Raw genomic sequence first — 23,207 nt, forward strand, 5'->3', positions numbered from 1 at the left:
AAGTAAAATTGGCCCGATCACATTTAAACGTTTTAAATGTGTAATGTGTGTTTGATTAAAATAACTGTTAGTTCATAATGTATTCTCCTTAGTTCATAATGTATTCTTTAAAAAAAGGCAGGGTCTGAAGTAATTCCTTCTTCTACATGCGTTGGGTAAGCGTTTACACAAAAACCAATACTGACAAATGAGGCCCAGCATGTTTTTCTCGTACTTCATTTACTGTAGCCTCGGCTGGTAAATCGGTCTGCCAGCAGTACTGGGAAATCATTTGGATGGACTCTGGCTAATGCAGGGAAAATAAATAAAACTACAATGACATTCAAAGAGCTCAGAGAACCAAATTAGAAGGCTGTTTGTGTGTGTATGAGAGAGAGAGAGAGAGAGAGAGAGAGAGAGAGAGAGAGTGTGTGTGTGTGTGTGTGTGTGTGTTCTTGTCTCTCGTTATCCCTAGATTAAGAAAGATCTGTCCCTGATCTAAAATCCCAATGCCATTCAACCCTCACAGGCCAGGAAGTGTATGTTTGTGTGTGCATGGTTCATTTACCCCAGTGAGTGGTGTGTGTGTTAATGTGTGTGAGTGTGTTGGAATGCATTTAACAATCAAATGTTACATGTTTGTGTGCACTAGTGCAGTGTAGCTGTTGTGCTCCAGTCCTTCCTGTATTTAGCAACAATGTCTCACACACCTTACTGTGTGTTTTAGATAAGAAAAAGAACATTTTCGGTTCAACCATATACACACAGGATCATATAGAAAAGATGGATATAGAAGCTTTCTATTGTCATTTTACAACAAATACAATGAAATGAAGGTGCTCTCCAAGAAAGACTAAGGGCAAATAACACAAATATTGGAAAAATAAAGAAAAAATAAATACATAATACTATAATACTCGTCAGCACACTATCTTTATTACCGTAACAAACAATATAAAAATATAAACTGAACTGTTGGTTAGATAAAGAAATATGGCACAGATGGTAGATTGCGCTTTGATGTGAATTATTGCACATAAATAGAATTTGTGATGAGTACACATGTAGTTTGAATCATGGGAGGTTGATTTTTTTTATGGACTGGAACACACAAAAACTTCAGACATTTAGTGTTTTTCTTGTATTTAGGACTTACATGCACTTCCAGCTTTAAAAACCTGATTGTGAGCTTTGTGGAGGATACAAGACTTGTTGATGCCTGAGGCCCTCGTCACAGTCAACTTACTAAGTCAACTCTCAACAAATTAAACAGTAAGTTACAGACGCTGTACAACTGTGGTTCTCTCCCTTTACCCGATCTCACCACAAATTGGTTTTCAAAGTTTGGAGGGCTTCTGCTGCTTGATACAACTGAACAGAAGTAGAGAGTTGGCATTTATTTACGACTGTGTGTTGTCGGGAATGCTAAAGTCCCCCACAGACCATTACACTGTGTGATGTGGCTCTCATCACCTAAAGTAATAAGACTTTCTGGTTGGACATGACTGTACAAATCTAGCATTCACTAAATCACTGCAAATACAGCGATACATCTTCACCTGCTTTGCACTACTGTCCCGGTAGCAGTTACGCTTCTTCCCACACACGCACCTCAAATTCACAAACACTATAAATTCAACCACTTTGCTACCGCCAAAAAGAGCATCTCTGTCTGCTCCGATGATAGGAGGGCTGAGAGCCATCCGGGATGTCTGACTGCAGCCATTTGCTCTAGTGAAACTAGTGTCTAGTAATATTTCCTTATAGACATGAGATCAGGAAAGTGGAGGTCATGTATTTTGAAAGATTAAAGCTAACAAAGGAAAAGCTGAAGGCCAACCAAAGACCTGTTCCATAGCCTAACACCTATGCCCCTGTGGTTTTGATTGGCAAGACCAAGGCTGTGTTCGAAATGGCATACTCTGCACTATACACTACAAACTCAATGAGTATATACTGTCTACTATATACTATAAGTATTATCAAGATGATGACCGATGATGAGCGTTCCCACTTAGGTATACTTCCAAGTTTCTCAAGATAAATTTCGAACCAACAATGATAAAAATCGGAAGCACACTGAAGCTAAATATCTCCATTGATTCGCCACCTTTGAAAGTTTTGAAAACATTTTAAGCGAGATAGCGACCAAGTAAAATATCAACATGTGGTCATTTGATCCATTAAACTTCAGGAGACACATTTCATGCCGACATTTTAGAGATTTTCTGAGACCCGCCATTGTGCTACTGACAATACTTCTGTTTAACTTCAAAACAAGGGCCCCATTTTACAAAAGCATTAAAAAACTAATGGAAGACAAGAAGAGATACTTTTGTTTTGAAAAGAGGACGTTTGACTTTTAGCTTGAAGCCGGTCCCAGGACGATTTTAGATTCCGCTCACAATGCATCATGGGGTGGTTGAGTATGACTAGCGTACCCACCGTGCATACTTCAAAAATGTCCCAATAGTACATACATCCAGGTATTTGTCATGTACTCAATCTTTTCATACTAACTAATGTGAACGCACTGCATACTAACTTAGTACGAGTAGTACGTTAGTATGAAATTTTGAACACAACCCAAATCTCTGAGTTTAACCTTTGTGATCTGTTCTGTCATTGTGAAAAGCCTGCATCAGCAAGTGAACACTGTTGATGTGATTATCTGATCTATATCAGTTTATCCATTACGTCAATGATCGGTTTGAGTGATCAGGTAGCTATCCTTTCTACTGTGTTGACAGCTTTTCATCTCTTAAGCCATAAAAACCCTCCCAGGATTTCTTCTTACTTGTTGACACCAGCAGTGAGTGAAACAATAATGAAAAAGGATTTGTTCATTTCCAAGTCAGTAGTCCGTCTCCCCTGCAATGCTTTTCACTTTGAGAGCCAGTTAGGCCTAAACGGAAAGAGGTCTGCTCGCCCTCCCTAGCATTTTAAGAAACAATTATGTTATCTCTCTCCCACTGCAGGTAGTATAAAGATCTCTCTGTGACTTACTTAAAATAGGCAGATTTGTGATAATAGAAAATATAATCTTTGCCCTCAGGATTATTGCTTTCCTGCACTTCATCAAAATGAACTTTAGAAGCACGTGCACAACAGCTTTTAAGTTGCCCTGTATTCAAGGTGGTGTACAATTTCCGCCAGGTAAACCAACACCTTTTCTGGTAACAAGATTTTCCCCTCAATGATAAACTCATTCTGCCTGTCACCTCGGAGTAGGTAAGGTTAGTTTATTTCTCTTTCCAAGGGCACTCGCCCAGAGCAGGATACTGGGAGCTACACAGCTAGTGGTTTGATTAATTGTGAATCAAACAGGAAGGATAATTATTGTTCAAAAGGTGAGAACTCTGTTTAATCCAATGGGTTTTTAAACATGAAAAGCAGTGTTAATCAAAGACCTTGACATTGGTTGACCCAACAGATGACTTACAGAAAAAGCGTATATACTTAAAAAGGGTTAAAGGAGCTGCCACACAGGCAAATGTGCAGATACAAAGAGTGGGCTAATTGATATCCATAAGGATTTGGATGTTATTGGGGAAAGCTTGGTGCTTTATGAGTGACTTTAGTGATAAAAGCTTTCCACTGAGCTCTGTAATATACTTTTTTGCTGAAAAAGTGCTGCTTTTACAGAGGTTCATTTCTATTTTGGAAAAGTCTGTATCTGGGAACTGTGGGTGTCAATATTTACTGAATTAAAAATTGCTTTATATTTCAGTATTTGAATTTATTTACTTGAAAAAGTACTTTGGACAGGTAGCCACTTCTAGATCCTAATATGATGGCCCTTTTTAAATTAATAGAAATGCATTAGAGGTATTTTTGAATTAATGCTGCAGTTCACAACATCAACCTCTAAGCTTTACCTCCTTTTCTACTCCTGTTTTCTCCTTGCCACGCCCATCTATCCACATTCGACCCTCTGCTTGGTGAAGTGTACTGAGCATGATCTTTATTTCCTTATTATCCTTCCCCACCTCTCATCCCCCAGCTCTCCTTCCTGTTCTTCATCTCTGAGCCTCCCTTGTTGTACAATCTCAGTGTGATGCAAGAGGATGCCGAAGCCAGACCACAGTGCTCTTGTCTGTCACAAACGCTTCTGCATCAGATAAGGACCAAAAAAAAAAAAAGAAGCAAGAAGAATTGTTTAAGAAGATGGAGAAAAAAATCTTGTGCTCAGAAATTTTGATCTTTTAGAAATACAGCTCTTCTCACTCTATGTTTTGTTTTTGTTTTTTTCATCTTCACCACCCCTACCATTCAGTACCTGTTCTGTGGGATTAACATGATTTAAAATTCAATCAACCTACAGCCTGACGGAAGAGCGACAGAGGAGGCAGACAGAGCGCTGCAGCTGTCGAGACCGTGTGAGGGGACGACCAACAGGAGGAGAGAGGGAGAGAGAGAGGTAGGGAGGGAAAGACAGAGAGAGATTGAGATAGAGAGGTGAGAGAGAGAGAGAGAGATGGGTGTTTTTCCACAGAGCCGAGATAGAGCGGGAGCTGCAGAGACGGAGAGAAATGTGACGGTTTCAGGAGTCGCGATGGAATGATCCGGAAAACAAGGTTAGTGATTCCACCTTTTCTCCTTACAGCAAAAATTAAAGATAAAAAAGGAGGCATCAAACATCAGATACGTTTCTCGACTCCTGTTTCTCTCTTTCTGAGGTAGCAAAGTGAAATCTGGTAATGAAAAAGCACATCGACGCAATAAGAAGAAAAGGAGAGGAGAAAAAAAAAAACTCTTCTCAGTTGCACACGTAGCTGCTGCACTCGTGTGTGTGTGCGCGTACAGATGCTGATTAAGAAACAGACACAGTAGCACAGAGAGAGTGGACTGGTTTAAAGGCAGATAATGAGCTAGTTTTCCTAAAGATTTTGCCTTTTGGAGTTTGATTGACAGGGTTTGGGGAGTGGAAGATGCAGGACTTTTGAACTAACTGACATTCAAGGTGCTGATCAATAGCTCTGTTGTTTCATTAGGCTGCGTGCATGTGGCGGGGGGGGGGGAGAAAAAAGCGAGAGGGATGCAGTGGGAGAGTATCACTGCATAACTACTTGATGTGTGTGGGGTGGTGGTGGCGGAGAGACTACGCTCGTGTGTGCAGGCGTATGTGTGAGCGTGCTGCGTGACTGTGCATGTGCCAGATCCTTGGAGAATTTATGTACGTGCATGTGTTTGTGTGTGTGTGTGTGTGTGTGTGTGTGTGTGTGTGTGTGTGTGTGTGTGTGTGTGTGTGTGTGTGTGTGCGCGCACGCGCGCATGGGTATGACCCAATGCAGCTTGCTGAGAGGCGTTAAGAGGGTCTTGGAGCTATTGATTCTCTTTGACAGACGGGTGAGCAGAAGCAAGGAAGGGAGAGAGAGGATCTGTAGGAAAGATGGGAAAACAGGGGTGACAGGGTGGAGAGGGACAGTAAAGGAGAGAAAGAATGAGTCCAGAAGTTGGCAAAAGAGAGATGGATGAAGGCATCTTGGAAAAAGAGAAGGTCAGAAAGTTGTGGTGGAAAAAAAGATGAACACAACCAACAAGATATTTCCTCTGGCACATAAAAAGAAAATGGCATGCCACTGTATTGACACTCTCCATCTCTTGTTTTAGGTTTTTAGCCTTGCCCATCCCTTCAGTGCACTCCAAAACATCCTGTTCTGCACTTGCCTCAAGGTCATCTATGAACAGCTTTTCAAAGCCAGACAGCAGACAGTACAGTGCATAGAGCTTCTAAGACTCTGGATAACATACCTGGAAGTAAAGGATGTGACAAGAAGTGTCAAATGGGATGAAAAGATGAATACAATTATAGAGTTGAAAGAGGTGGGAAGAAAAAAAATAGTGCTGGTGAAAGTAGTCGAAAATTCCCACTTGGATTTCTAATCTTTATTCCACTGATGAGTTTGATGCAATGGAAAGTTGAATACAGCCATGAGGAAATCGACTCTCAACGACATATGTAGGAATACAAGCAAAGTGGATCCTGGGAATGTTTCCCCCTTTCAAACCAAGGCCCCTACTTTGGACTATCAAGGCAGGATTGAGCAAGTAATTGAAGATTATTAGGCTTTCTTTGTCTGTGAAAGGCACCTGAGGATATCGTTGAGCTGGAATACCTTCAACTCTCTAGTTATCTCACACTGTCCTACATCAGCCTCCGTTTGGTGTGTGAGGTGTGGGAGTGCGAGGGGGACTAGGACAGGTTTTCAACACAAGCACAGGAGCTTCCCACCCACCCCAGATCCCCCACCCTCAACGACAAACTGGCATAACACAAACACCTGAGCCAAGATCTGAGCACACTGACACACGCACACACAAGGACCTGGATATCATGTGGAGCTGATTCAGAGTATAAAGGCACACAGACGGAAAAGGTAATGTCCATGCAGGGTCAAACAATCACGCACACACACACAGGCAAATCCAGACACCATAACAGCATGGTTGGCTTTCAGATGCTATATCACTTGGTGCATCCCTGAAGTGAAGTCCACAGTTCACTCAAGTAGAAATCTAGTGCTCAGTGATGTGCGAGCGCGCGCACACGCACACACGCACACACACATCTATAAATAATAAACAGCTGTGCATTTACAAGAAAAAAGTGCAGGCACAAAGATCACATAGACAACATAACACAGGTTGAAATCTCCCACATTGCACAACCCATGACCTTACCACTCTGAGCCAATCACTTGCAATCACTTTTTTTAAGTGCATGAGTATGTGTGACAAAGATTTGTGCAGTATCAAATCACTCATTAGGTGTGTGTCTCGCTTTGGCTTTCATTATCTTCCCTTTATGTAATCTCACCGAGCGGTTGTGTGTGTTCCCTGCATGGGTGCAGCCAGTCACTCACTCACACACACACACAAGTGTATGGAAATGAACATCTGATGGTGTAAGTTAGCAGAACACCACAATTCTAACGTCCCTTTATTGAAGGTTTTTAGGTAAGCCGTTTCTGAGATCACGCACACATACAGAATTGGCAGAATGACACTGGAGATCAGACAGACTGAGAGGATATATGGGAGGATGAGAGGAAAATGAGACAGAAATGGAGATGGAAGAAGGAGGAGGAACAAGATGCTGGGAGAAATGGATAAGACAAGAAGGGCTGACATAATACATCATAATGGTTCCTAAAGACTAGGAGAAATGTGATGAGTATAGTACTGTAGTCACAGATTGACTTGAAAGATGAATGCATTATGAGGGTAGAAAAAGGGGAAAGCCAACGGTTAGATACTTAAACATTAACATTACAGACTATTTATTGACTGACAAGTATCAGATAGGAAAAAAATTACAAGCAAGGTAACAATTAGATCAAAAGACAGACACTCATCATTGCTTTGTTTTTCCTCTGTTGCACTACTGATTACAATTAGCAGTGCATGACCCTGAAAGATCAATTAAAGATCATTAGCACCAGTCATGAGCTATTTAGAGAAACAATACAACTACAAACATGCTGTGGTTTACTAATGCTGTTCTAGAAGATTGGCAGATAAAGGACTCATTTTGAACAGTACATTAATTACTTTAGAAAAGACTGGTACACACCAGAAATATATTTATGCCCTGTTCAGAATGTAGTCGTTCTTAAAGCTCTGAGCAGGGGAAGCAGAAACTCTCTGATGGAGACTTGAGTTGTTTGAAATGCAATAAAGAGGCCTTTAAATTTCTATTAACAAAACTATAGGAAGTCCTATGTTTAAATTGGAATTGGCTTTTTTTGGTAATGTGTACAAATATAAATGCAGGAGAGTAAAGAGTCCTTTGGTTCAAACAGTAAAATGCAGGGCATTTTTCTCAATTATCCTGTTTCTAGTTCTGTTTGGCTCACTGTTACCAAGGGTGTCTGTCAGTCTGAGGCTTCGACGGGGGACATGAACAGATGGGAGGCTCAGTGTTCAGAGTAGGAGACTTGCCAAAATGAACAGACTGGGATGTGAACAGAGAGGTAAAAATGGAAGGTGTGAATGGGCCGGTTATTGGAAAGAGGAAACAGACATTGTGGGTTGCTAAACTGATTTATTGTAGTAGGACTAAAAATAAAGATGCAGTATTGGCTGTGGGTTTGATTGACGAGCCTGTTGGTTCTTTTCTAACATGTCACATATTCAACTGCTTCCAAGGCTGCTTCCTAAAAAAAATTGTAGATTGCTTGGACCTCAGATTTCCATGTCATGGTAAGATAGCAACCACTGTAACAGTGTGATAGGCATATGCCTCAAAATTATTCTTATGACAAAATGTGTTTGTTGTGAATGGAGTTTGATATTTTTCTTTGTTTTCCAGCCGTACATTGCCAACAAATCAAAAAAAACTACATTTACTATGTGATGGTGTCTACAGGTCTTGCCTTACAAGCACAAAACTACATTGATTAAACGCTTAGGATGTTTAGTGAATTGTGTGACTGTAATAATTAAGTATTTCCTTTTATGGTTAGAGAGTGAATTCTTCAGCAAAAACACAATAACCGTCTTTTAGTCTTGTAACAATTCAAACAACCTCAGCAGTCTGAATTTGGTTGCAGATACCTATTACGTGACACTTTATGTTTGATGAGTAATTTCTGGTATCTGGCAAAAGTCTAAATAGTCTCAACCAGTGATGGAGGTTTAGATAAAATCCATCAAAGTACGTCTAAATTTGAAAAACTAAGGCTAAGTTGGTTAAATATACCTTGTCAGTGATTAGTCATGGTTTGTTTTACTAAACCATTATTTCCAAAAATAAGACAAAAGATGATGAGCTGGAGATATTGTGGACGTGTTCAAAAAGCCATTGGCAATAGCTCTTGACATTATGGATAATTGTATGAAACGGATGAAGACAGGCGTCAAGGATGATGACGGACGATGGATGTAAAATGTCACACCTCCCTGATTTAAACAGCGTTCAATCAAGATACAAAAGTGAAGATGAAAAATCCTGAAAGTAGAAAGATGTGGTCTCAGTGAGGGGAATACCACTCGACTGTCATTTAATCTGATATTCATTCATCAGAGTTTGGTGGGAAAGACATTAAAAGGTTGGAAAGGTGGAAGGATCAGTGCGAACCTTCAAGCTCGATGACAAAAAAAAATGTAGAGAGGTACGGAAAGACTATGATGAAGGAGAGTAAATGCAAAAATGACTGTTTATAATAGGCAGGAACACTCTGAGAATGTAAAGATAGGGAGTGATGAAAAATGAATCAGTGATTGATGACTCTTGAAAAGTCAACGATAAGATAGAAGGGTGGAAAATCCATATCTGAAAACTACACTATTAGAGTAATGCATGCTGTGGAGGAGGAGGAATGGGAGGATGAAGAAAGAGGAATCACTGAATGGTAGAAATTCAATGCCACTAAGTGGTAAATAGATGAGTAATTAGACAGTGTGTAGTCAGGGATACTGCAGTACTAAGAAATGTGGTGATGAAAGGATGCCATGTCAAAAGATTTGTCGACAGAAGGAAGGAAGTGTACCAGTGAAAGCTGAAAAAGTGTGTCAGAGCGAGAAAGTGTGACTGAGGGTCTTGCTCCTAAAAAAGTCAAAGCAATAAGAACATGTTTAAAACCAAATCGAGAGATGAGAGAGGAATGAAGGTTGAGTAATTCAACAGTTGGCAGTGTATTTAGGCACAGCAGGTGCCAAGTAACTGAAATAAGCAGAACAACTGTTACAAAAGCCACCACTGGACCCTGATTCAGAGACATTTTGGGGTAAGGATAGATATGTCTATCAAAGGAGAGTTGTTGTGCATGTAAGAGGCAGGTGTATAGAGTTTAGGACAAGATGAAGAAATGAAAACCAAAAGCAAGATGATGTTTGTTTTGATTTTAACTGTAAACACTCGTCATTGTCAGAAAGGTTTCGCGCATTGCATTGTGGGATGTGGAGTCCCGTAGACGGCTGCATAGAAGTGTTTTTACTTAATTCTTACCGTGATTTCTTGTCTTTGCCCTCAAAATTCTACCAAGGTGACTTCCCAACACATTTCTTGTGTTTTCAAGGACTGAACGTTGTGGCCAAACAATGGCGGATGTTGATTTTCAGGATTACACGGAATGATCTGAATCCTGACAAAATTGAATGTCTCGCGTAAGGTGATATCACGACCCATGATACCAGTATATTCCTGTGTTTCATGAGGAATACAAGGGACACACAAAAAAGTGTCATCCTTGTCTGACAACACTAAAAATCACAGTCAGAATGAAGCAAATTATCTTTGATTTACTGATACTTTGAGTGCTCCACTATGTCGTTATCTTATAAAAAGCTTTAACCAAATACAAGAAACTGTTTCAATGACCCAAGGCAAGACATTTTACTACCTAAGATCAGAAAAGTCGCCCTTAAATCTGTTTCAAAAAATCCCTTCCTATATATAAGAGTGATTAGGGTTGAATATGAATATCAGCTTTGGGAATATGATTCTGCTACAGAGAGTAAGAATAGTCAGCCAAAAGTCCCTCTCTGGCTAACAATCCTACTTTGTGGAAAACCCCTCTGTGGCGACGGGTAGGGAAGGACGGGAGTCAATTCATGCACACGCAAAATGTACTCAATCTCAAAAGGACTTTAGTCCAATGAGCTGAAAAAGAAAGATGTAAAAGCTCAATTTAATACTTCTATATAAATCAGTTTATAAATGTCTAAATAGTGAAAACGCCACAATGACTTTTAGAGCCTGAGCTGCTCCTGCTTTACAATGGCGGTTGGTATTTTCAGCTCTTTAGCGCACAACAACATAAAATATTCTTTATAATCACTCACTTCCACTTCCTGGTCATATGCAGGAACCTATTTCTGCAGCTAAAAGAAACAAAAAACTCAAGAGAAAGCATTGGACATGGATCTTAATTAGCTTTAATTGCAGTGTTAGACTTAATTTTTTTATTGGCTACTTTTATCTTTTCTTCAAAAAGTAGCAAATGATCAAAACAATTATCTTATCTATGCTATGCCAATGTGCTATTCTGCTAATAGATGCAGGAGGTCATTGATAATGAAGTAAATAATTGGGCAGAATGCTTTGCAAGTGTTGACTATTGCAAGAAAATGCACTATATCTTGTCGTTGAACAGTGTGAGTCTCACAGCAAAGTGCTCAGTGCTTCTTTACAGTATTAGCAGTGCTGAGCTCTAGAATATGAATGGCAGTAATCATTACGCTCAAGGAAAAATGATTTTTCTGCATCTTCATTTGAGGGCAGCCTTGTTTGGCCATAAATAGTGTCAAACAACGTATAAGAGAACAGCCTCTGATCTGATGCTAACAGGCTTACACCAAAGAAACCTGGGATTTTCACACCACACGGAGCTCTTGTCTCTTAGGAACTATCAGCTTTTCTCACTTTTTCAGACATTTTCTGACACCCTGCTTCCCTGCAACTACTTTTGTTTCAAAATGATATAACTGTCTGCAATGGGAAAAAAGAAAACAATTAAAACTACCACTTATTTTGGTTAAGTTCATGCACATGAATAGCTTAATTTAACACATCCATCACTTTGATTCAAAGTCCTGGGTGGTCTGTTGTTGACCTACTGTGCTGGATGCAGACTACTGATTGAGAATTTGTTCGCTTACTCAGGATTTCCCTTAGAGTGTTGGAAACCCTGCTGCATAAACGTGCATGCTTGCACACATGCAAACACTTCCTTTTCCAAATTAGGCTACACCCTGTTGTTTCAGCCAATCAGGGTCCGTGTAATTGGCGCCGCAGGGTTTTAGGAATGGGTCGGAGATGTTTGTGATTCACACACAGTGGTATATCTCCTTCCAAGATGGAATTAGAAGATAGAAAGTAGGGGCTTTTTTTCTTGATTAGTTATTGTCATTCAAGTATGTGCAGGTGTAAATGCAAAATCAGTTATTCAAAGTTTGAGAGGTCAGAGTAGAGATGGTAAAATAAATTAAAAAAACAAAATAGACAGTTTTGAGGAGAGAAAATGGTAAAGCTTGAATGGGATAAAGAAAACTGGGGAAGTGAACTTGGGAAAATCAAAAGAAAACAGGCAATTACAGGCGCAGCGGTATTATGTTGGGATGAATGACAGGTCAGTTATTACAGTGGTGTCACACTGACATGTTGGAGAAGCTCAGCATCACTAAACAAATATCCCTAAATAAAAATATATTCAATAATTTGAGGTAGAAAAAGTGGAAAACAAAGTGAAGAACTAATATTTGTATTGATTGCTTCACAACTGTCCCATATTTCTAAAGGTTTTTTTCATTGAGATTTGATACAAAAAAGCTAAATTATGCCCTTCTTGTCCTCTTTTTTATGAAAACAAACGATAAGTTGACCTAAATATTGTTTCTGTATGATATTAGTTTTTACAATTATTGCATGAACAAAGCTCAATATTGCTGCAGACAGAACAATATTAAGCAGCCACGGTAAAGAAATATGACAGTGATTAATCAATGAGGAATAACCCCTGAAAATGGGAATAGACAGGAAGTCGATTGTTCATTTCTTCTCATTATATAAGTTAAATCAATTAATACTGTGGCTAGAGTCAAACAGAATTAACCCCAGAGATATAAAAATGTACAAAATAAACTAATCTTATTGCTGTCAGTGTCATTAAAGCAGTGGTTTTCAAATAGTGGGGTGATGTCATGATGGGGGCACGCAACACAATTGTTGTTGTTTTTTTTTTTAATTTCACTCCACTGCATTTAAGCCTAACAAGACAAACTAACAGAAAAAAATAATGTTGGTCAAAGATAAAATCAATAAATGCAAACAGAAATGCCGTTCCTGAAGCAAGCAAAAGATGTACGATGCATGGAAAGTGGAAGTTTTGAATTAGGATTTCATGGGAGTGCATCATCAGAACAACAAAGCCAACAAAGTGCCAAACAAAATCATTGTCAGTCCTGTTTGCCAATTCAATTTACCTCCCCGTAAATGCAATCCCCAAGCTGAGCGAGCTGTGGGATTTTTCAGGAGGAGGAAACTAAATTACAAAACCTGGGCAAGAAGGAGTGGGCTGCTGGGTTTGTGTCCAGGTGGAGAGGTGAAAAGAAAACATTGGAGGTTATTTGGAAACACGATGAGAAATGTTTTCAAAGTGCAAAGCTTTGGGGTTAGCATTAAATGATTGGATTCTGCCCATTAACCTTGTTAAATATAAATATGTTTAATACCTCTACACCCTTAAATTTATGAACACTTAAATGTGTATGTTTCAATAAATAAATTATATCAAAAAAAAACATTTTTAAACGGAGATTCTGTTTTAACAATGTTTCTGATTTTTGTATTATAAAACAATACGATAACACATTACATGCAGATTTATAGGCACTCAAATTTGATTATTTTACTCCACACAACAAAATTAAATGAAATCATAATGTGTTGGTACTATTAGCTATAACTATGCTAAATTTATATTAGCAGGAATCTAATAAAGCTTTCTAAGATATGTCACTGAATGAACTAGAACCAAATCTTTTTGGGAGTGAAAAATAACTGCAAATTAGATGTTGGTCATAGCATTCAGCACAACTCGTGCCAATAGCGTAAATGCTATCATCTGCTGCCTGCAAACTGATGGTACTGCATCTTAAAGGAACACCATTGCTCAGCTTGCTGTAATTTGAACCAGTGGGTTTTGGGCTTTGGCTCTGCATATTATCTTTCTTCCATATTATCTGTTGCTTTATGCACTGTGGTGTTTCAAGACACCAGCCAAGAAAAGGCATACTTAAAAAAAGAAATAAATAAATACAGTCCCAGGTATAGCAGTTATTTCAAGCTGTTCTGAATTTGAAGAAATTGACGTTTTTATTACAGCATTTCAAGCTCTCTAAAGACTGAGTTTCTTATCTATGCAAAGCTCAGAGAAAGTGTGGCAGACTTTAAATGAAAAACATCAAAGCTATAGTATGACCAATAATATTTTGTTTTTACTCTAAAGCTGTCAGCGTGAGCAAAAGACTGAGTGGCTTGTGATGCTGTTTTTTTTTGTTTTTTTTAGAAGATAGAGATTCTTTACAAACTTTTTGCTGGAGATAAAATACTGTGGCCAACAGAACTCTGAAATCCTTGTGAAACTCTCACGTCCCCAATAAAAAAACAACAAAAAAACCCCTTTGAGCAGAAGTGGAGACATATAGATTAAAGACGGGGAAATGTTTTTTTTTAGACATTAAAACATGTAGAATACCATTTTTCAGTAGTAAAAACATCACGGGGGACCTGCAAGGAAAGATCTAATACACACGTGTGTATTCCTGTGATGTCATACAGACACTTGGTTTTTCTTCATAAAAGTTTGGAGGGAATTAGTTGGGTGGAATATTTCAGCAGTTATGTGATATTTTGGATCCCTGCTGTGTGGAAACTACACTTCAGTTCTTCTTTCCTGATTTCCCATTTTGCTACTTTCCCTTCCTCAGATTACCTCAGGGGTTCTGGAAGGCTCTCTCCGTCAGGGGTATCTATCAGCTGCATGGCTGCAAAAACACTCCCCAGTCAACACGGAGGGGAAAAAAAAGAACCCCACATAAAGCACTTAATGACCAACTTTCTCAGCAGTTAGTTTTAAAGATGGCCTTTTCTTGACAAAAAGAGTACGATTACACACTGTGTGTGCGCGTGCGTGTGTGTGTGTGTGTGTGTGTGTGTGTGTGTGTGCGTGTGTGTGTGTGTGTGTGTGTGTGTGTGCGCGCGTGTGTCTGAAATCCACTGATCAACCACGATCACACAATGACACAGCTACAGCCAGAAACCCAGTGTACATTGATTTTTACATGTATTATTGACATTGGCTTGGATTTCATTTACCAAAAGAGACACTTGATTATTATGTAAAGTTGCAATAAATGAATAAAAATAATAAAAGACTGAGTGTTGTGTAGTAGGTGTGAATACAATAGAGAAACATTATTATTTTTTTTACTGTAAAAGGTACTTAAGTAGATAATTTCTCTATAATTGTACCAATCAGATGACTAATACGTGACAATTTGCAATTTTCATAAAACACTCAAGGATCATGTTGAATGGAACTATTGTGGTAAAATTATGTTTTCTGTTAGAGGAACAGTTGCAGTTATTCAATATTAACTTACAGTAATATCCTGTTGACGTTCTACCCAAGGGATGATTTTGCTTAAAGTGAAAAACACATTAAAAACATTATTCCTGAAGTGTCGAACTCATTTCATTTCAGGAGCAACATTCAACCCAGTTTGATATCAAATGGACCAAACCAGATTATTCCAATCATTTTTATAAGGAAACAAGAATTTCTTGTTCTTGTCGTTTTCTTTTTCAAATTAGCAAACTTCATTAGTCATTAGTCAATTGGTAAATAACACATAGCTCAGTTGCTAATATCTATAACTGCTAAACACCAAAAGAAATGTATATATAGGAGAAAGTATTAAAAATAGAACACGACAATGCAGTATTTTACTGGCTCGTCCAGCTTCAGAGCAGTCCCCTTTGTTATGGTGTTTAAATCTTTTTAAATTCATCATTCTCTGCCTCATTAACATCTACGGTGCATTGCAAATCACCTTTAGCTGTCATCCTTCACTCACATCTCTTCTCTCCAATATTCCCACTATTGAGCTGGGACAGCATAAAAACTCATTCTGGCCACAGCTTTCTCTTTCCCTAATCAAATCTAGTTTTCCCTCCCTCATCTCTGTCTGACAGTGAAGGATGGCCACCTTCCACCGGTTATCGTCTTTACATATTTCTTCACCCATCCATCTAAAATAGTACATACATGCTGGCTCGATCTCTTTGTTGCTTATTTAGTCTTCCTTGTACTCTCGCTCAGATACTCAGCGCCTCATTCCTCCATCTTATACACTCTTCACCCATTTTATTTCCACCTCTGCCTTTTGCCGTATTTGATGCCGTGAGCCTCTAGTTGTGCCTCAGATTGGTTGCCAGTTTCTAGATATGACACAGTTATCTCTTATCCCTGTGCTTTCTATACATACTGACTGACTAAGGAGGACAGAAAACGACAAAGGGATGACGGGGGAACGATGGTATCAAAAGAATAGAGTGGGCTTGCACAACACACGACTGCTGGAAGAAGAGGCTATGTGGGCGTTCTTTTGTTCTTTGCCTAGAGAGAAAGTATGTGTGCCTATGTGTCGGCCTCCCTATAATTATTATTGTGTGGGAAGACTGTTTTGGTATGCTTGAGGTTGTTTCTCTGTGGAGTGCTCACCTAATATTAAGGGTCTGGATTATGAGTAAGAGTGAACGCTGGAGAGCCTCGGTGCAATTGAAGGAATTTCTGACCGTTCTGTTGATAAAAGGCTGCTTTTCATCGCTTTCAGGCCCAAAAAAAGCATTATGGATAAGCACAGATAGGCAAATAATATTTTCAGGTTTTAGATCATGTCTATTGCTACCTTTACCAAGTAGGCAAATGCCTTAATAACTTTATTGTCCCAGCAGATCACTGGATTACCAACAAAAATGCCTTTGTTATAAACACTGCTTCTTCAATGTTGTTGATTTAAGTCATTTATAGGCTAATGGTGTTTACATGTGACAGAGTAAATTATTTATGGTTAATCCAATTTTGTGACAATAACTTGGCTATGACCAATTCAAAAGAAAAAAATGAGAACGAAAACTATATCAAAACAATATAGGCACATTTTTCATTCGGGGCACGTTTGGGAAAAAATATGTCCAGGCCAAATATTTTAACATATTGTGTTCAGGAAAATCTTTGCTTGATGAAGCAAAGAAAAATCCTAACTTTCTAGTGCCGCTAGTTTTTTTGTCATGCAGGTTCGATTGACGTTGATTTTTAGCACTTTTCCTTTTCCTTTCCACTCCGTTATCATCAACCGTATCCATGAAAACCCGAGAACAACTTTTCGATTTCAATTTTTAAAAAAGCAATGAAGGATATTAGGTATTACAACAGCAGTGGCGGATGCTTTAAGACTACAAGGGAACCTCAGCTTCCCCTAAAATCAGTGGTCAAATATGTAGTGTTGTGTGTACATTTCATTGACTAAATATATGACAGAACACATATATGTTTAGTTCAGAATCAGCTTCTTATAACAGGAAACTGACAGTGACAGCGTGACGTTCTTCATTCATTACCGCAGCGTCACAGTGTTAATAAACAGTGGTGAAGTTCAGCTTCAATTGAAGTCAATGGGAGAGGTTTTAGGGGTTGATCCACTGCAGTCAAACTAGACGCTCATTGGATAAATGCTCGGTTATGACGCACTTAGTCCCGCCCATCGGACGCCGGGCTTCACAGGAGGTCTATGGAGCAGTGGGCTGGATCTGTCTGTTCCGGACGCTGGAATAATGGATGATGATTGGATGATCTGTCTCAGGCTAATTCAATTTTGATTGACAGTGAAATGAGCCAATCAGAGAGTATGACGTTGTAAGCACACAGGCGGGTTTTTCAAATATTTCAGTCCGTTGCTCTGTGTTGACACGGAGACTTTGCTGATCCTCTCATAGCGAATTAACTTCTGACAAACCTAGTGTCTGTTTTTGGTGTTTGTGGAGACTGTTACTGCTTGTGTTGTGAGACTTTTGACCAAACACTCACACTCCAGCGCGCAGCAGCTACGCGCGTGCGTGTGTGATAATCTACAAATAGTTGTTGACAACAAAATGTGAATTCTACTAGAATTCACATTTAAATAAACAGATACATTTTCTGAAGTAGGCAGAAAATGAGCTTCGCCTGCATGAAAGACCAGCAGCCGCCACTGTACAACAGGAACCATTGAGTAGTACCTCAGTGTGTGATGGATGTGACCAACTTACTGGTTTTCCATTCCATTCCCTTACCACAAAAAGGTAACGGAGTGGAAAGACCATCATTTAATCCCATGTTAAACAAAAATTAGGAGGAATTCAGCACTGCTCCTGTGCTGCTCATACAGCATAGCTAACAAGGAAAATTAAGCAAGCTTGCACCTTTAAATTCCATGATTTTCAACATCCCAAATGAGACTTTTATAAAACTTTCACCCATTATTGACATTTCGTCAACTAATTTTGTCACTTGGCAAGAAATCCAATCAGAACTGATGTGATCATGTGGTCTTAAGCATTGATCTCATCAAATAAGTCTGTCATCTTTAAAAAATGCATAAACTCTTGTGCTTTATGTTTTTTTAGTTGACTAATAGTCCTGATGACTAAATTTTGTAGTAAGTGACATTTTAGTCAAAAGACTATGACTAAAACTAAATCAAACTTTGTTGTTGTAATAGGTAATCGTAGTATACATTATGGAGGCATGTACCTACACACAGATTGTAGAAATATTCAAAATGGTGCTGAGTTCCCCATTAATGATGATGATCCAGGGAGATTTCGGAAGTAATACTAAAAAGGAAGTCAACCTAAGAAGAAAGTCAAACCGGTAGATGTAACATGTTCTGCAAGGTGACAAAACCTCCCAACAGTCACAAAGACAAACTTTTAGAAGTGAAAGGGTAAGGCTGGGTTCAGCCATGCAGTTCTTTCTCCTGCTCTAACACTGGCGTTATTGAGTGCTTTCTACGAATAATACTTTCAGCTAATGTGCTCACTCCCATCTCGAACAGCCTTTTCACTCCATTTCCTGTTTCGGGTTCTTTGAAGGGTTATGAGCTCATGTGAGATGGAAGAGCAAAACAAAGAACAAAGCATCTGTGAATGCCACAACGTAACATACGCCTCAAAGCACAAAACACCTGGCTAAAAGCATGGACGCCTCAATCAGAATACAGTCTGATTTTTTCTGGGATGACTCTGGACTTGCTCAATCTCCTTTTTAAAATCGCATGCAATTTCCAACTAGTTTGATAGACATTTTCGTTCACAACTAAAAATATTGCCAGACATATACTAACACAACTTTATACAGCATCAGTACACACACATGCAAGATAAGGATCTATTGCGTGGGGACCTTCTAGCTTTGCAGCAGCACAAGAAAAAGATCAGGGTTGAGTAAAGATAAAATAGATAAAACCGTATGCATTAAAAGCAGCAAACGTCTCACAGCAGAGCAGACTGCTAACAATGAGAAAAGAGATTTTTCAAAAAAATCTTGATGCATGTGTTTGAAATTAGAGATAATTGAAATGTAGGTAAGATTAATTAAGATTTGTATTATTTATAATATTTGACAACAATAACACATATAGACACCATGTTAAACTATGCTACCACTTTGTTAAGTTCCACAAATTTTCCAAGTAGCCTATATGATTTAGCTTCGTTTATTGTTGGGCTTGAAACAATGGTGAGGTTTCCAGGAACAAGAAACGTCTCAACAGTAAAAGGTTTATGTGTACGGAGAGAGGAAAAATATTGTGCGTGTGGATGTGACACGGACAAATCATCACAAAACTACTTAGCAAGTTTGTGCATAGTCTGAAGAAAATCAGCAGCAAAAGATGCAATGAAACAGTGAGGGAAGGTATATTTGGAAGATATAGGAAGAGAAGATGTAAAGACAAAAAAAGAGTGGATGAAGGAAAGACAAAAAAGGTGGAGAGGAAGGCTGATAACATTGTTGTACTCAGGTTGCCTCAAGGGTAGACGAGGCACGAAGAAGAAGAGAAGCAAAGAAAGAGTGAGAATAAGACATTAGGAAGTAAAATATAGAAATTTGAGAGCAGCTGGAGGCAGAAAGAGTAATAGGATGAACAGAAGCATTGTAGGTGAGGGAAACATAACTAAAAGACCAAAGTGAATTGGGTAAAAACCGGGTATGGAAATTAAAGGTATCAGTTTGCATTACATTTAAACCACGCTCCACCAGGATAGTGAGAAGAAAATGAAAAGCAGAGAGAAAGCTAGATAAAATTAAGAACAGATAAGGGCAGATTGTGTATGAGTGAGAAAGCAGAGAGCAACGGAATGGAAAAAAGACGGATAGGAAATACAAAAGGTCAAGGCACGAGTGGAAACACACAAGAGGCCAACAGGAGACTGCTGGCAACCTGACATTCAGTAAGCTGTCAAGACAGCAGGTGTTGGCAAGGCACAGGATAAGTCAGGACTAAAGTGTTGTGGCTGTGTACGACAATGTGAGTTGATGCTAAAGGGCCACTGCACAGCAGACACATTTCAAAATGGCATTTCCCTCTGCCCAGGTACATTCAGTTCTTACTTTGCATGCCACCACAGGAGCTCAGAAGCACTCAGCTTCCAGCTTCGACTGCCCTTGAGTTCGTCTGCCACCGTAGGTGTCTGGGATCGTGTCCTCTTAACGCACCTCAACTCCCTCACTGCAAGCTTTTTGCCCCCATTCTTCCCCAAAATGGACACCAGACATGATTAACATAAATATCATTGGTGGAGCTTGACAGGGAGTAGCAGTCATTTTCTAAGGCTTGGTATGATTTTTTCCCTATCAATACTAGTTTAAAAAAAAAAAAAAATCCAAGAAGGCCTTCCAGTATTAACAGTTATCAGTACAGCTTTGATATTATGTTTGAATACTGGACTTGTAGGTTCCACTCTTTCATATTTTGTACTGCACATATTCTTTATGCACTCTTTGAATAAATCTGACTAAACTGGGCTATTTTGCTCGAGCACAGTAGTTCTCAACCTTTTTTGTAAACCCTTTGACTACAACATTTGGCTTAAAAAACTATTCAAAAAACTATACAGTTTAATGATCGAATGAATGAGTGATAAAATACATTTTAAAAGACTAATTTTGTAAATACGTGGAATGAAGCAGTATTTAGTGCAGTGGTTCCCAACCTTTTTTTGATCGCGGCCACATTTTAATAAGAATTCCTGGCAACCACAGAGACCTTTCCATGTACCCCCATTTGAGAAAAACTGCTCTAGCAGAACTAGTCAAGCAATTCCAGACGTTGAAGTCATTAAGACTAGATGACTTGTTCCACCAGTTGTCAGCAAATTAAGCTATAGATAGAATAAACTAAACAAAAACAGGTGCATTTCTACTACTAAAATAAGACTTTAAAATCTCATTTCCATCTGAATACCACATTTAGTCACTATAGATACAAGGCTTTTCTTGTCCAGGAGCCAAATTTCCAGAGGCAAAACACAGCATCAATTGCTCCATAGTGTCCTTCGGCAAGACGCTGAACACAATGTTGTTCCCGCTAGAGGATTAGCACCCTGTATGGCAGCTCTTTGGCATTGGTGAGTGAGTGTGAGACTATGTCTAATAATGTCAAAACCTTTGAAATGACCTAAGTGGCGGCAAAATTGTTCTGTAGTTCAAATCCTTCTAAATCACTCACAGCTTTCATATTTCTACCAAATATCTTATAAACCAAATTAATCAGTGAAGAACTGATGCCCAAAGTCAAAAAAATATATTTGAAGATTGAAGATATCTGATTTGTTTTCATTCGGTTAAAGTAATTCATTAATAAAACCCATTTTATGTTCAAGTTTATTTAATTGATTTCTTTAGAATATGCCAACAGTAATGGATGTGTAGTGAATATGTATATATTAATATTAAATAATAAGGGGGGGGGGGGCAACATTAACATGGTTAAATTCTCCTGGTTTGGCTAACCGTAGCCCACACTGTCCTTTTCTGGGTTCCGCTTTAAACACTTAATTTGCATGCACTTAGCTTCCTCTAAGATAGAGAAAAGATTATTTGATGAAGCAATTTGACAGACAATTGGGTTAACTGAGGATGTTAGCATGACACAAGCCTGTGTGACGTACTCAAGGCATTAAGTTGCACAGTATACATTACTATATTTAATTACATTATAGTCTACTCCAGTTTTCTAATTTGCTCCATATATGACTTTGCACTTTGCCTGTCTATGACTCACCATCTCTTTTACTCTCCTGACTGTGGATGCCATCAATGCTTGTCATCCTTTTCATTCCTGGGTGTTAGTTGCCATAACAACTATTATGCATGTAAATTAGTTCCAGTGACTTATTTCCATATATTGCACAACAAAGTACAAACATACATATGCAGACTTTTTTAAGCATTTATATAGAACATGTTTCACCACACCAAGGCTACAGAAACTCACACTGAGCTAAATTTGTCTTGCTGCTCAATTGAGCTGATAGGTTGGTGACCCAGTTTGATTTCACTGACCCAAAGCCTTTACAAAGGACCCTTTATGATGTAAGATGACTAATCTGCTCTTAAAGTCTTCTAGGTAACTGTTACCATGGTGACTGGTTGTCTTTATCCTTTGGGATGTTGTTGCTAGGCAATGAGCTGTACTAGTAAAAGTATACCGAAGGCTGTGTTTCCAAAGACAAACAAAGAATAGTAGAGGATCAAAAGAGGCATGTAGTGCAGGTGTTTAGAAAGGTTTTCAATCTGAAGTCATTATGCTGTAAAAAAAACACAAATAAAACAATGGGTTTTAGTGCAGCGACTACTCCTGGGATTGCTATGGTCTACTAGTCTGCAAGTATGTGTAAACTGGACGGATAAACTAATAACCTGATGTGAATAATTTCTTGGACCACGGTGCAATTCTAAAGTGTTTTTTTTTTTTTTTTTTTTTTTTTTTTTTCCCCTTTTTGTTTCTTTAGGTCTGTGGATCGTCAGGCGCTCTACCATGCCTGTCCCCCCATTCCTCAATCCCTGCAGACAACAGCACCCGCTCCACATACATGTTCAACCTGTTAAAAGACCAGAGGACTCCCTCTTTCCACAATCCATCTTCTCTCTTTCTCTCCATCCGCCTCACCTCGTCTCATCTTTAACCTCTTCTTCCAACCTTATCCATAAGACCTGCCACAGGTCTACGAAGAGAACACTTCCTGATACGGTCATTTTCCCAGTGTTTCACTGGCTGACTCTAGTAACATGGTGCCTGCTTCCGACATTGATTGGAGCCGGTGAAACTTGGGGGGTGGTGTCGGCCTGTCCTTTCCACTGCGTGTGTAGAAACCTCTCCGAGTCACTCAGCACACTCTGTGCTGACAAGGGGCTTCTGTTCGTCCCGCCACACGTTGATAGGCGCACGGTGGAGCTACGCCTGGCTGACAACTTTATAACCCAAGTGGGAGGAATTGACTTTGCCAACATGACAGGATTGGTTGATCTGACGCTGTCCCGAAACACCATTCATCACATTCGTCCATTGGCTTTTGGTGATCTTGAAAGTTTGCGCTCTCTACACTTAGATGGTAAGATGCATCCAGTAATGCAAACTCAATTAACTGACAGTGATGTAGATAAACGACACACCTGAAA

At 39.1% G+C, this 23,207-nt stretch overlaps 2 protein-coding genes across 2 annotated transcripts in view; one reads left to right on the forward strand and one right to left on the reverse strand.

The window, feature by feature from the left end:
- pcxb (pyruvate carboxylase b) overlaps positions 1-23,207 on the reverse strand; it is a 341,179-nt gene that overhangs the window by 106,514 nt on the left and 211,458 nt on the right. The gene's annotated exons all lie outside the window — the stretch shown is intronic.
- LOC114480861 (leucine-rich repeat and fibronectin type-III domain-containing protein 4) overlaps positions 4,101-23,207 on the forward strand; it is a 34,924-nt gene continuing 15,817 nt past the window's right edge. Inside the window, exons 1-3 of the mRNA XM_028475286.1 lie at positions 4,101-4,556; positions 5,593-6,359; positions 22,541-23,140. Coding sequence (XP_028331087.1) covers positions 22,567-23,140 — 574 coding nt within the window. The 5' untranslated portion in view covers positions 4,101-4,556; positions 5,593-6,359; positions 22,541-22,566. The remainder of the gene's footprint in view (positions 4,557-5,592; positions 6,360-22,540; positions 23,141-23,207) is intronic.

Source organism: Gouania willdenowi, chromosome 18 (assembly GCF_900634775.1).
Source record: "Gouania willdenowi chromosome 18, fGouWil2.1, whole genome shotgun sequence".
Taxonomy (NCBI): domain Eukaryota; kingdom Metazoa; phylum Chordata; class Actinopteri; order Blenniiformes; family Gobiesocidae; genus Gouania; species Gouania willdenowi.